Source organism: Mauremys mutica, chromosome 3 (genome assembly GCF_020497125.1).
Source record: "Mauremys mutica isolate MM-2020 ecotype Southern chromosome 3, ASM2049712v1, whole genome shotgun sequence".
Classification (NCBI taxonomy): domain Eukaryota; kingdom Metazoa; phylum Chordata; order Testudines; family Geoemydidae; genus Mauremys; species Mauremys mutica.
In genome coordinates, this window is record NC_059074.1 from 169,136,680 (window position 1) to 169,150,432 (window position 13,753).

General features: G+C 37.1%; 1 protein-coding gene across 5 annotated transcripts in view; it reads left to right on the forward strand.

The window, feature by feature from the left end:
• The window catches only part of UBR2 (ubiquitin protein ligase E3 component n-recognin 2), a 113,464-nt gene that overhangs the window by 98,227 nt on the left and 1,484 nt on the right, over positions 1-13,753 (forward strand). For all 5 annotated transcript variants that reach the window (XM_045010352.1, XM_045010351.1, XM_045010353.1 and 2 more), the window contains 12 exons: positions 812-960; positions 1,062-1,117; positions 1,796-1,892; positions 3,497-3,564; positions 4,242-4,377; positions 5,010-5,100; positions 5,720-5,850; positions 8,233-8,341; positions 8,602-8,658; positions 11,604-11,681; positions 12,077-12,247; positions 13,080-13,181. In XM_045010352.1, coding sequence (XP_044866287.1) covers positions 812-960; positions 1,062-1,117; positions 1,796-1,892; positions 3,497-3,564; positions 4,242-4,377; positions 5,010-5,100; positions 5,720-5,850; positions 8,233-8,341; positions 8,602-8,658; positions 11,604-11,681; positions 12,077-12,247; positions 13,080-13,181 — 1,245 coding nt within the window. The remainder of the gene's footprint in view (positions 1-811; positions 961-1,061; positions 1,118-1,795; positions 1,893-3,496; positions 3,565-4,241; positions 4,378-5,009; positions 5,101-5,719; positions 5,851-8,232; positions 8,342-8,601; positions 8,659-11,603; positions 11,682-12,076; positions 12,248-13,079; positions 13,182-13,753) is intronic.

Sequence of the window (13,753 nt, forward strand, 5' to 3'; positions counted from 1 at the left end):
ATATCGTGTACAAAAATAAAGGGTCACAATTAATTGTCCGTGCATAACTGAAAACATGCAAAAAAAAATACTATGTAAATCAAGGCCTTACTATTGTGTCTGAACCAGATTCTGATACTCTACAGATTCTGATTACCGTTCCCTATTTCAGTGATTGGTATTGTTTGTCTGTGTAGACCTGGGCATATATAGAAACTCATGGATACATAATCGGACACACATAACTTCATGGTCGAGGTTAAACTTGATTTTATAATAGTTGTGAATTTCTAATTAAGTCATACTTTAAAACTCTCCAAATTTTTTTTTAAAAGTGCAAAGTTGTGAGCACATTAATATATTGAAATGTAGTTTATAGGATCTATATATCTGGAAAGAATTATAACTGTGTAACAAGTCTCCTTTTTTAATGGGAAAGTAAATTAAAGATTCTGCCCTCAAATTGGCACATATTACTCCCATTATAGTCTTAACTATATTCTACCCAATTGTGTTGAGGACAGAGTCTGGATAGTGCTGTACAAATATGTAAAATTCCAGTCTAATCCAGACAACCAAAAAATTGATTACTGCAGTGCATGGCACAAACTGTTTAAAATAGCATTAAAATGCCAAATCCTTCTTCCAGTATTCACAGAAACAGGACTATTTAGTTAGTAGACTACTTGCTTGAGTCAGGTAAGCAGGATATGGTCCAAAAGATCTGTGAACTTTGTATAAATCAGAGCATTCAGATATTATGCTTCCACTTGATGTTTAATTTGCCTATTGTCAGAATAGATTTTTAATGCCAGTCTCTCTCATATCTCAGGTTTCTTTATTCTGAAAGCATTAAAGAGATGCTAACAACATTTGGTACTGCAACATATAAAGTAGGACTGAAGGTGCATCCCAATGAAGAAGATCTGCGTGTACCCATAATGTGCTGGGGTAGCTGTGCTTACACAATACAGACTATAGGTAACATTTTGTTTTTAGTAACAACTATTGTGTATTGACAAGAGGCTTTCAGATTTTTATTTAAATTTACAGCACTGAAACTTTTTTTTTTACTTCTGCAGAACGAATTTTAGCTGATGAAGATAAACCATTATTTGGTCATTTACCTTGCCGACAGGTAAGATCAAATAGCAGCCTCAGTTCTGAATCACGGGGTTGTCTTTTTTTAATCCAGAGTGCCAAAATTGTAGCCTGAAATTATTGGAGAGTTTCATTTTAACGTAGGTTCCACCCTTTTCTCTATCAATATCTGATATATTTAACTTGAAACGGGGGAGGGATAGCTCAGTGGTTTGAGCATTGGCCTGCTAAACCCAGGGTTGTGAGTTCAATTCTTGAGGGGGTCACTTAGGAATCTGGGGCAAAAATTGGTCCTGCCAGTGAAGGCAGGGGGCTGGACTCAATGACCCTTCAGGGTCCCTTCCAGTTCTATGAGATAAATATATCTCCATATATTTTTATTATTTTATTAAACAAATATAAAATATAATTAAATTTTGTTTGTTCTTCATGAAATGCTAATAGATTGGGTTTGTCTCATCATAAGACAGCCAAAGCGAGGAGCTTTGAGATTGTAACTGTGTTCTGTAAATCTGTTTTTACACACGCACACTGATATCTTTATTACATTGAATTTTTGGCATCTCTCTCTCAAAATTATGTGGTAAAGACTATAGCTACCTAACTAGAGTGATATACTATATAGAGCCATAAAAGTATGGTTTTATTCCATCTTGAAGAGTTTAATTGTGATGTTTAGTTTGGGGTTTTTTTTGTTTTTTGTTTTGTTTTTTAGGATGACTGCCTTACTTCATTAACAAGATTTGCAGCAGCACACTGGACAATTTCATCTCTTTCGTCAGTACAGGGTCACTTTTGTAGGCTCTTTGCATGTAAGTTCAATACATTATACTAATTATTTTTGCATAATAAGTACAGCCACTGGAAAAGTTTGACAAAAATTAGCTTACAGCGAGCAATATGATTATATGAAAACCTATATAAGATAAAACCCTGAAGAAACTTTAAAAGCTGTGAGACTTGCAAACGTCCTTTTTTATCTAAAATTTACATGATTTAACATTTAATTTTATAAGAACACTTATTTCTGGCGAACTTATTGTTACTGTGAATGCAAGTATCAAATTTCAAAAATACACTTCAGGAAAATAAAGTTACAGAATCCCTATTGAGGAATGGCCTGATGGTGGTTTTTCTTAACTATTATTAACAATATTTTAAGTAATTTGTATCAATAATGTTGAGATTTCTTAGACTTAGAACTCAGGGGTGTTTTAGTTTGAGTAGTTGTAAAGTTTGAGTGGATTTTACTATTTGGGGTAAGGATGTTCAGAGGGAATGCTTTGTGATATTTTTCTTTGGATGTTGCTTTAAATATAATAGATGGTTGTATCTTAAAGGAGGTTGGTTTTGTGTTTTGCTTTTAAATGGAGGTACTCTTCATGCAAAATGGGTGATGTTCTGTTATTGCATGGAGTGCTAGATTTATATTTACTGTATGTTTGCTATTCTCAGCTTAAATTTGCATTTGGTACACTAAAAAAAATCATACTGTTTTGTTAGTAGCATTATTATTCCACTGGTTACATTTATTTAAAGTAAAATTTAAAACTATGGGAATCACTAGTGCCAAAGAAGGGGTTTAAACCAAGGCTCATATTAAGCTGACTCACAGCCATATACATATCAGCTGCTATCTTATTTTCCAGAATCAAAGCAGTTGTTTTTTTAAGTGAATCTGTAGCACAGACAATCTCAAAAATGTGATCTCAGCTGGAACAATAGCTCTGAGAGGTGTCACTTTCCCCATTCATCTCAGCGAGGTGTTGTCATCACTGGGTTTCTGAGTTAATTTAAATTTTAGCATCGTAATTAATTTGTCTTCTAAAATAGGAGAGAAGATTCACAGATATACATGATTTCTGAGAGTGAGGTCTCATTTTTGGTGCCGTAAGTGGAGATACCACCACTTATTTATTTTTCCCTCATTAAGAAGGAGCTAACCCCAAAGAGCTCTGTAGAGATTATGGACATATTGAAGCCCAGAGAAGGGAACCAGGCTCAAGTAGCCGAGCAGAGTTCAGAGAGCTGCATAATCATATTTTAAATGTCTGCATAATCTACAGTGTCTCATTTTGGTGACTCGCTTGGGAGAGTACCACCACTTTTTCTATTGCAGTCCCAGCTGTAACCAAAAGAAAATCAGAGAACAGTGTACTATACAGTTTTATTCAAATTATTTTGTTATCTCATTTCAGTGAAATATAAAGTTTAGAAACTAGAATAGGACCTGCTCTAGTAGTGTGCACAAGTTCTCGAATTAATTTATTCCTAGCCAAAAACTGAAAGAACTTGTCAGTAGATACTTAAAACATTAACACACAATTAAGATAACTATAGTCTATTCTGTAGCAAAAATCAGTGCCGATTGTTTGTTGTGTAATTAATACATTTTTTTGTGTTTTTATATATTCAGCACTGGTGCCTAATGAAAAAAGTGGAAATCTTCCATGCATTCTTGATATTGACATGTTTCATTTATTGGTAAGTTTTTCATAATGAATACACCTACACCTTTGATCACATAGGTTACATCTACACTGCAAAAAAAAAACATGGGGCAGTGAGTCTCAAAACCTGGGTCAACTGAGACAGTGTGAGCCCCCATGAGTCTATGGTGCTAAAAATTGCAGCGTAGATATTCCTGCTCAGGCTGGAGCCCAGCTCTGAGATCCAAACTGTGTTTCAGAGCCCAGGCTCCAGACCAAGCAGGAACATCTACACTGCTACTTTTAGCCCTGTACTCTAAGCTCAAGTCAGTTGACTCAGGCGCTGAGACTCACACTGCAGGGTTTTTTGCAGTGTAGATGTATCCTTAGGCATCTTTTATATGTCAAAGCTACAGTTATATATTTTCTTCATAACCACAAGAGTTTTGAGGAAAAATACTGCAAGTTAGGAGTCCTCACAGATGTTTAGATTTTAATATTTTTTGCGATATTACAGTTTATTCTCCGACTTGGGGGAAAAAAGCAGGGAACCCTGCATTATTTGATAGTTACCCTATGTCACGTGAAGGAATAGTTTAACTGGTGTTAAAATTAGTCCCATCGAATGTACTGCAGCAGAAAGGATGACTTCAAGAAAAAACTGACTGATTCTTGAGGCTGTGGCAGAAAAGACATTCATTCTCTTACACTTTCTGTTTTTCTCTGTTACAGGTAAGCTTGGTGCTCTCTTTTCCTGCCATATACTGTCAGGATTTTTCAGGGGTTAGTCTTGGCACTGGAGATCTTCACATCTTCCATCTTGTCACAATGGCACACATAGTACAAATTTTACTTACTTCATCAACAGGTAATACCTCCTTTTTTGTTACACTATCAATTTTTTTTAAAATTAACACTAAGGCCAGGTCTACACTTGAAAGTATAGCTATGCTGCTATTTCATACCAACAAAGTACCCTTAGTGCTAATTAAAAGCATACTCAATTGGTCACAAATCACATCCCCACCAGCATAACTGTGCTGGCAAAAGTTTATGGCATAGGCCGGGTTAAACTTTTGTTTCCTGAAGAAAATAATCTGTTCTTAATAAAGAAAGGAATTAGTGCCTCCTGCTTTTCATACTCATGTAACAAGAGGGACTGGGTATGGTATATTGTGCAAAAAGATCTATTCTGTGTGACATTGGCAGCCAGACCTGATCCCTGAGAGGAGACAAAACAATCTTTTCCTTGTTTTCTAATGGGGCATTTCACTTGTTTGTTCTTGGCCTTCTTGTCAAAATTTGGTTTATGTCATTATTTTAGATGTTTGATTCTGATGATAATATAGCCGGGTCTTTAATGCTTCTTTTATAAACCTGTGGTATTCAGAGTTCCACCTCCTCTTTCAACTATTTCTAAAAAAGATTTGTCAATTAAAAATAATTAAGTGATTTCTAGGTTTAGAATTGTACCTGATTAATTTTTTCATTGTTCTTCAGAAGAAAATGGCATGGACCAAGAAAACCCTAATGGTGAAGAAGAAGTAGCAGTGCTTACTTTGTATAAAGTTCTTTGTCAGCATACAGGAAGGTAAAATTATTGTCTCTAGTTTACGCAACCATTGTTTCTCTCCTGCTCCCACCACCAATCTGTAACATCATATAAAGGCTGAATTTGATGTACTGATGCTGTTAAGGGAATCATATTTTAAATTCAAAAGTTCTTGCTCCTTGTATGCTACCAACTAATCCTGGTTCATGATTGACTGAAAAAAGTCACATGACAAATCAGAAAATTTCTGTAATTTATCTCCTTAGAGTTCAGTAATACTGTACTGTAGAATAATTTTGATCAGCCATTTGGCAATTGTAAATAAATCTTGATAGGTTGCACGTGAGTTCCAAGAATGTATTTACTCTTTAGCCACTCAGCCTCTCCCAAAGTTCTGATTCCTTATTGTGTTATCTATTGAAATTAGAGATTCATAAATATTTATCTTCCTATTAGTGTTAGCTTCAAAGTAAACACTCTCTTTACCTGACTTTTGTTTCAGCCAAAGTAAAAAACTGCTCAATATGAAGTATGGCCTAACTTTTATTAAACATACTGTTATTTAGCCCAGCAGCTTTGTATTAGCTCTGTTTTCTTAATTTAGTCATAACATTTTACACATACACACAAAAAGTAATTTTATTCCTTCTGTTTTAAGTGCCTTGAAAGAAATATCCTCAGGCTGGCATCTGTGCAGGAGTATAAAAGCTGGAATTATGCCTTTCCTGAGATGCTCTGCTTTGTTTTTCCATTATTTAAATGGAGTCCCAGCACCATCAGAAATTCAAGGTAATGTCCATTTATTGCTAGAAATGGCATGGGAAAAAAATGATTTAAATGCTAACGAAAATAAACCACATTAAACTTCCCTTTCTGTAGTAGCTGAAATTAATACATGCTGACTTATTAATGATTCAGAACTATATCTGCACAAAACTGTAAAGCAACAGAAAAGGTTTTTTTAGTTTTTAAAAAGTCACATTTTAATTAAAAATAGGCAAAATCCAAACAATTTTGCACTGTTGTATCTTTGTGTTTCAAAATAATACAGGACATGAAATTGATTTTCTAGTGGTTAAAAAGAAATAAAGGCTCATTGCTTGTTTGAGATCTCATCTTTATTACCTTCAGCATTCTTCTCGTACGAGACCTGCTCCTACTCCCTTTGACTTCAATGAGATTAACAGCAGGCCCTTAATTTTGAATTAATCTTCAAATGTGAGAGTGTTACACTATGTTTACACTACAGTTGAATTCATGATAGCAACAATCGAGGCTCAGGTGCAGCTATGGTTTAGATAGGGCTTAAATACAAGTCTGGAGATGTTAGTCATAATCAAAAAGTAAAGGCACATATGAACACACACTACTCTAGTTTCCCCATATTTAAAATTGAATTATTTGATATTTTTAGTTCTGAACTAAAATTAAAGTCAGTGGTTTTTTTCATATAGATCAAGACTAGCTCTTTCTGTGTAACATTTCCTTGAGTTATGGCTCCTCAACAAAATGTTAAAAGGAGTAAAGGATAGTTTTCATAGAATAATAGAATATATGGGTTGGAAGAGACCTCAGGAGGTCATCTAGTCCAGTCTCCTGCTGAAAGCAGGACCAACACCAACTAAATCATGCCAGCCAGGGCTTTGTCAAGCCAGACCTTAAAAACCTCTAAGGATGGAAATTCCACCACCTTCCCAGGTAACCCATTCCAGTGCTTCACCACCCTCCTAGTGAAATAGTTTTTCCTAACATCCAACCTGGACCTCCCCCACTGCAACTTGAGACCATTGCTTCTTCTTCTGTCATCTGCCACCACTGAGAACAGCCTAGCTCCATCCTCTTTGGAACCCCCCTTCAGGTAATTGAAGGTTGTTATCAAATCCTCCCTCACTCTTTTCTTCTGCACACTAAATGACCCCAGTTCCCTCAGCCTGTCCTCGTATGTCATGTGCCCCAGTCCCCTAATCATTTTCGTTGCCCTCCGCTGGACTCTCTCCAATTTGTCCACATCCCTTCTGTAGTGAACGGATCAAAACTGGACACAGTACTCCAGGTGTGGCCTCACCAGTGCTGAATAGAGGGGAATAATCACTTCCCTTGATCTGCTGGCAATGATCCTACTAATAGAGCCCAATATTTTGTTGGCCTTCTTGGCAACAAGGGCACACTGCTGACTCGTATCCAGCTTCTCGTTGACTGTAATCCCTGGGTCCTTTTCTGCAGAACTGCTGTTTAGCCAGTCGGTCCCCACCCTGTAGTGATGCATGGGATTCTTCCTTCCTAAGTGCAGGACTCTGCACTTGTCCTTGTTAAACCTCATTAAATTTCTTTTGGCCCAATCCTCCAATTTGTCTAGGTCACACTGGACCCTGTCCCTACCCTCCAGCATATCTATCCCTACCCTCCAGTGTATTGGACTGTATACAAGATTTCGAGTGAAAAACACTCTCTTCTTCCCCGAACTTCCGTTTTTACGTAGGTGGGCTTCCCAATATTTTCACAGTCTGGACCACATCTTAACAGGGAGCTTATTTCAGGAGCAGTAACTGGCAGTAACTGGCAACCTTATTTGCACTGCCATTGCTTGTGCTATATCTGTTTTGTGAATAAATAGAGAACTTCAGTCTCCAGGACTTTGAATCTGGCACCTCTGACCAGCCTTAAATTCACACTACATCTTAATGTGCAGTGGGGGGTAGGGGGGAGTCACCCTTTTGCATTATAATTAAGGCTACGTGTATGTCACGGAGGTCACAGAAGTCATGGAATTTGTGACTTCCAGAGACCGCCGTGACATTGGGGCCCCGGAGCTCCCCAGCCGCCCCCGGGGGTGGGGGATCCCTCCCCATCACCTTCAGAGGCGAGGGGTCCCCCCAGCCTCTGGGCAGGGGCGGGGGGCCGCAGCTTGCTACTGCTGAATGCAATGGGGCATGGTGCTGGACCCTCCTCCCTCCCCATTTTGACAGGTTTGTTTTTAGTAAAAGTCAGGGACAGGTCATGTCTTCTGTGAATTTCTTTTCATTGCCCGTGACCTGTCCCTGACTTTTGTCATCGATAGTTTTAGTAAAATTGTAGGCTTAATTTTAATCCCCAGTTAGGGTTGTTTTATTTACTGTTGGTGAAGTCTTCCAAATGCAACTATTTATTGTCCTTCTTTTTCTGCATTTACAGTAACCGGGGCAAGCCAATTTGAGCATTTATGTAGCTATCTTTCCCTGCCAAACAACCTCATTTGCCTTTTTCAAGAAAATGGCAAAATTATGGACACATTAGTAGAAAGGTATGAAATTTTTTTCTTTAATTCCAACATAAAGTATGCTGCACCAGAAATTAGTGTATTTTCCCAGTAATACATATATTTGGAAGTGAAAGATGATTGTATTTTAAAAATTACCTGTAAAATACAGAAGTTTTTGGAAGAAGTTTGTTGTGATGGAAAGTATATTAAATAGAACTATATTTTTTACTTGTTAGAAGTTGTTGTTGTTCCTCTATAGTAGTGTCTAATGAAAGCTAAAAGGCATCTTTTTTCTGTTGAAGTTGGTGTAGTGACAATGAAGTAAAAAGGTACCTGGAAGGCAAAAGACAAGCCATAAGGTGAGTATGGAGGGATTTTAGGATGGGGGAGAAAAGTAATTTATTTATTTACACCTCACCCCACCCCCGGTAACTAAATGGAGCAATTTTTCCTGTACTTGGTCTACCAGTAAAGTAACTTACAGAAATACAGCTTCAGAATGCAATTCAGAAGCATAGCTAGAGGAAGAACCGAGATATATTTAATTATTTATAGGGAGATCAGAGATTTTTGTGAATCCAGAACGGATCATTATAATCCATCTCATTTAGCCTCCTGCATAACACTCAGGCCATAGAATTTCATTCAGAAGTTCCTGAATCAAGCCCATAACTACTGTTTGAGCTAGAGCATATCAGTTTCATTTAATTAAAAAACCTCCAACTGATATGTAAAATTGTTTTTAAATTGTCTGCTCTAAGAAACAAAACTTTTTTTTCTTTGAAATCAGGTAGACATTTGAAAGCAAAATTGTCTGGTCTGTTAAATGTATTTCTACTCATAAAACAATTAAATGAAGCTCGGGATGTTTTTAATGCCTAGTAGTTTTAAAAAAGATTGTTTATTTACTCAGAATGGAGGCTAAATATTGGTACCTCGCTATTCAAGCAATTTAACACACAAACAGTAAAACTCTATCATGAAAACATATTTTTACACTTAAGTTCCATATAAAATGATTTTTCTTCTTAAGCCTGTACATAAAAATGCTGGATTAATACCCAGGTGTGACAAAAATCAGTACATTATTTATTCAGTCAGTTGATTAAATGATAGACTACCAGTTTTAAAATGAAGATAATTGCAAGTTATAATTTTCTAATTGAGTAGTTGCAAGGTTGTTGTGGCTTTTTTTGTTTGGTTTTTTTTTCATTTGACTGTTAGGAATCTTTTTTACATCTGTTTCTGTTGTTCATCCTTTACTATTCGTGAACAGATAAGCAGGTTACAGATGGTTAATCCGGTGGTAGTTTTTTTTATCTCTTAGCATGTCACAGTGCAATGCTTCTTGTACAACCTTGAACTTAGATTGCACAACCTCATAGATTCTTATTGTTTCTGAAGATATTAACATTATTAAAACTTACATTGAAAACCACTGGTCTACACAATGTATTTACCATTGTGGGCTGCATATGCAGCTCTCTCTGGGTTATGTGGGCTATGTCCACCCCTATATATATGTATATGTATATATAACACACACACACACACACTCTCTCTCTCTCTCTCTCTCTCTCTCTCTCCAGTAAAAGCTGTGTTATCCAGCACTTTACCAACTGGAAAGCTGTAGAAACCGGCATTTCTGATATCCATTAAAAGTCCAGTTGGCGTGGGACCAACAGGCTCCCCTCCTGGCTCTGTGTGGCTCCCCCGAAGCAGCAACATGTTCCTGCTGCTCCTAGGCAGAGGAACAGCCAGGGGGCTCCATGTGCTGCCCCCACCCCAAGCACTGACTCCACAGCTCCCATTGGCCAAGAACTGCCTGACCGCGCCTCCACCTAAGAGCAGCCGGGGCATGTCACTGCTTGTGGGGAGCTGCCCAAGGTGAGCGCTGCCCAGATCTGGCACCCCAAAACCCTTCCCATGCCCCAACCCCCTGCCCTGAGCCCCCTCCCACACCCAAACTCCCCCCCAGAGCCTGTGCCCCACACCCTGTCCCGCACCCTAGCCCTGAGCCCCCTCCCACACCCAAACTCTCCTCCTCCCCAATTGACTTAGTGGCACCCCCTAGTCTTCCCACATGCCGGATAGCAAAGCTTTTACCGTACCTGTATGGCCCTGAAAATGTCACATGGGCCACAGCTCTGTGCTGATTAGGCTGCAAGCGGGCCGCAGGTTGAGAACCACTGGTATAGAATTTTGAGGGAAAATAAAAAGGTCTTGACATCAATACTCATGATTTCCCAATTATATAAATATTCAGTGTTAGTGTTTGTAATGAAGAAAAGAAACACAAATTTACTCCTTGTAACAGAAGTCTTTGAATTAGAGAGTGGCTGCTTTCAAAACAATATTAGTTGTATCAGAGACTTGCATACAATATTATGATCCCTTAGCAGGAGAAATGTTCATATAATCCTATCGTGTATCAGGATGAAAGTATGCAAATTAAAGAATATATAATTCTAGGACTTTTCTTGAGCCATCTAGGAGAAATAACAAAAATATGACTCCATGCAAACCAAATCTAGTGTTTCAGTTGTGGGACGTTGGATTCCTTTTTGGAACATCAGTTTGAGGCTTATCACATCAAGCTAAAAATGGGCTGTTTAATTATTCACGTGGGCGGAGAGGAAGAAACTTAAGGCTTGTGAGTAGTGGTATGAAACAGCAAATGGAACAGTATCAAGTAAGGGGTTATCTATGTGGTGAGGTAATGCACTCAAGAAGGGTGTGATAGCTAAAGCGCAATAACTTGTGCATTAATTGGTCTATGTAAACCCTGCTGATGCACACTAGAAGTTCATTAGTGACCTTTAACATAGCACTGGGACTGAATGTGGTTCCTCCACCAATACTTATCAGGTAATCATGTAAACTATTGCACTGATTTTATATTAAATCATAGAACATTTAAGGAAATGTGTGTTCACAGTAATTTTTATATCATATTTCTTACCCCTATATGCTGTTTTAATGTATTGTCATAGATGCGGAGACTGCTGTAAGATATAGAAGACAACTAAGTGTTGATCACTTACATAAGATTAGGAGTACTTGTGGCACCTTAGAGACTAACAAGTTTATTTGAGCATAAGCAGCCCACAAAAGCTTATGCTCAAAAAAAATTTGTTACTCTCTAAGATGCCACAAGTACTCCTGTTTTTTTTGCTGATACAGACTAACACGGCTGCTACTCTGAAACCTTACATAAGATTGTTACTGAGGTAACACTTGGGGAAATATGAGTTTGCAGTGATTGTGTCCACTGTTTGTTAAACATGTGATTGTTTCATTTTAGCTATGCAAGAGACTCTAACAAATTAATAGACCTTCCAGATGATTACAGCTGCCTCATTAATCAAGCATCTAATTTCTCGTAAGTTTTTTTTTTTTATGCAGTTATGATGGTGAGCTTTAAAAGCCATTTGTTGCTTTTGATGAACGGGAAAATCTTCTAGCATGAGAGCCTTCAAAAGATTTATTTAGAAAATCATAAAGTAAATGGCACATGTTCACTGCTGTCTTTTCCGCTAAAGTGCCTTATCTTCATTACTTATTTCAATGAAACATAAAGTAGAGGTGTGCATGTGTGCGTGCGTGCGGCGGGGGCGGGATTTAGAATCTGTAACTTCATTTAACTGGAGACGTTTCCAGAATAAATTTGAATCTATTGATTACCATTTAAAGTACTGAGCTGTAACTCCATAGTAAAGATTTAACTGTATTCACCTACCTGTATGGATCTTTGTTTGTTTGTTTGCTCATGTAAAGGTGTCCAAAATCAGGCGGTGATAAAAGCAGAGCACCAACATTGTGCCTTGTATGTGGGACCATGCTATGTTCTCAGAGTTACTGTTGTCAAACAGAGTTAGAAGGGGAAGATGTTGGAGCCTGTACTGCACATACATATGTATGCGGTTCTGGAGTGGGTATATTTCTCAGGTAAGGACTTCATTGTATCTAAATTTTTTTAATAGGGTATATGTTGTTCATAGGCATGAAGTGAATATTTCCATAAGTGTGACTGTCATTGCACTGTATGTAAGGACAATTATGTTCGAAGAAAAGAAGTTAGTTAATAGTTGCACAAAAAATAGAGTATTTTTTTTATCTTCATTGCACTTCAGAATTTTTAGGAGCTTTTATCTTTGATGGAATAAGATCTCTTAGACGGTTCAAAGTTGATCAGAAAAAGGATGTGTCCCATGTGTTGTGTAACATTTCAGTGGAAATAAATGAAATGATCATTGTAAACTTTGTTTTTCAGAAATCATGAAAATAACTTTGGTGTAAAAGTTAGCTCTAAATTAATTTCACAATAATAAAACTGGGACAATTATTATAACCTGATGCCACATCTGTTGACACAACAGTACATGTGCATTGAAGGATTAGACCACACAATTTGTTTCAGGTTTTTCATAAACATTTGTTAATGAGAAGCAAAATTGATGTATGTTCTTGCAGTATTCCTAAGTAGCTTCAAAATAGACTAGTTCAGGAACACTGATATTTATGCTGTAACAGATAAAATGTGGAATATCATTTTGTTTGAACTCTTTTATTACGTGGCGTAGGAGGGATATAAATATTTTCAGATGGTACTTACATTTTAAATTCCACAGTATGTGCAGATTATACAGAATCACAGATACATGAGAGTCGCAAGAAGCTCATGTTTGTGAAAATACCAGAAATGTGGTCACATCATAAAGTTAATGACCAAAATGTCCCCTCCCTCCCTCTCTCTCTCTCTCTCTCTCTCTCTCTGTAGAGTACGAGAATGTCAAGTGCTATTTTTAGCTGGAAAAACAAAGGGCTGCTTTTATGCTCCTCCCTATCTTGATGATTATGGAGAGACGGACCAGGGACTCAGGTACATTTTCTAAAACATGTTTTAAAATATTCATTGAAATACTTTTTTACCCTCAAAAGCAGTTAGTTCATATAATAAGCTTAGTAATATATTAAATAAGTTATAACTAAGCTGCTAAAGTTGGACAATAATATAGTTGTGTGTAGTGGTAATGTCTAAAACAAACATTTTAAAAAAATATTTACTTCATTAGAAACATCTGATGAGAAATAATTTGCCTCGTATAAAGAGGTTTCCTGAAGGGTAAAATCTTGAATAATGTCTCAGCATCTCTGAGGTTCCATAGACAATACTACTGACAAATATATATCCTACTTTTTATGCACAATTTGTTTATTAAATATAGTTAATTATGTATATATGTCTATATCAGATGAAAACTCCTGTCACAAGTTGACTTAAAGTAGATTTGCATGCTGGTTTCTGTGCTGAAGTCTGTAATCTTAGGGGGAGGGATTAGCCTGGCGTTCACTAGCATTTACTCTTACTGGCTTTGTAGATAATGGAACCAGATCCTTGCAAATGGTCAGAATCATAAAATGTAAGCTGGTGGTGGCATACAAAGATTGTTT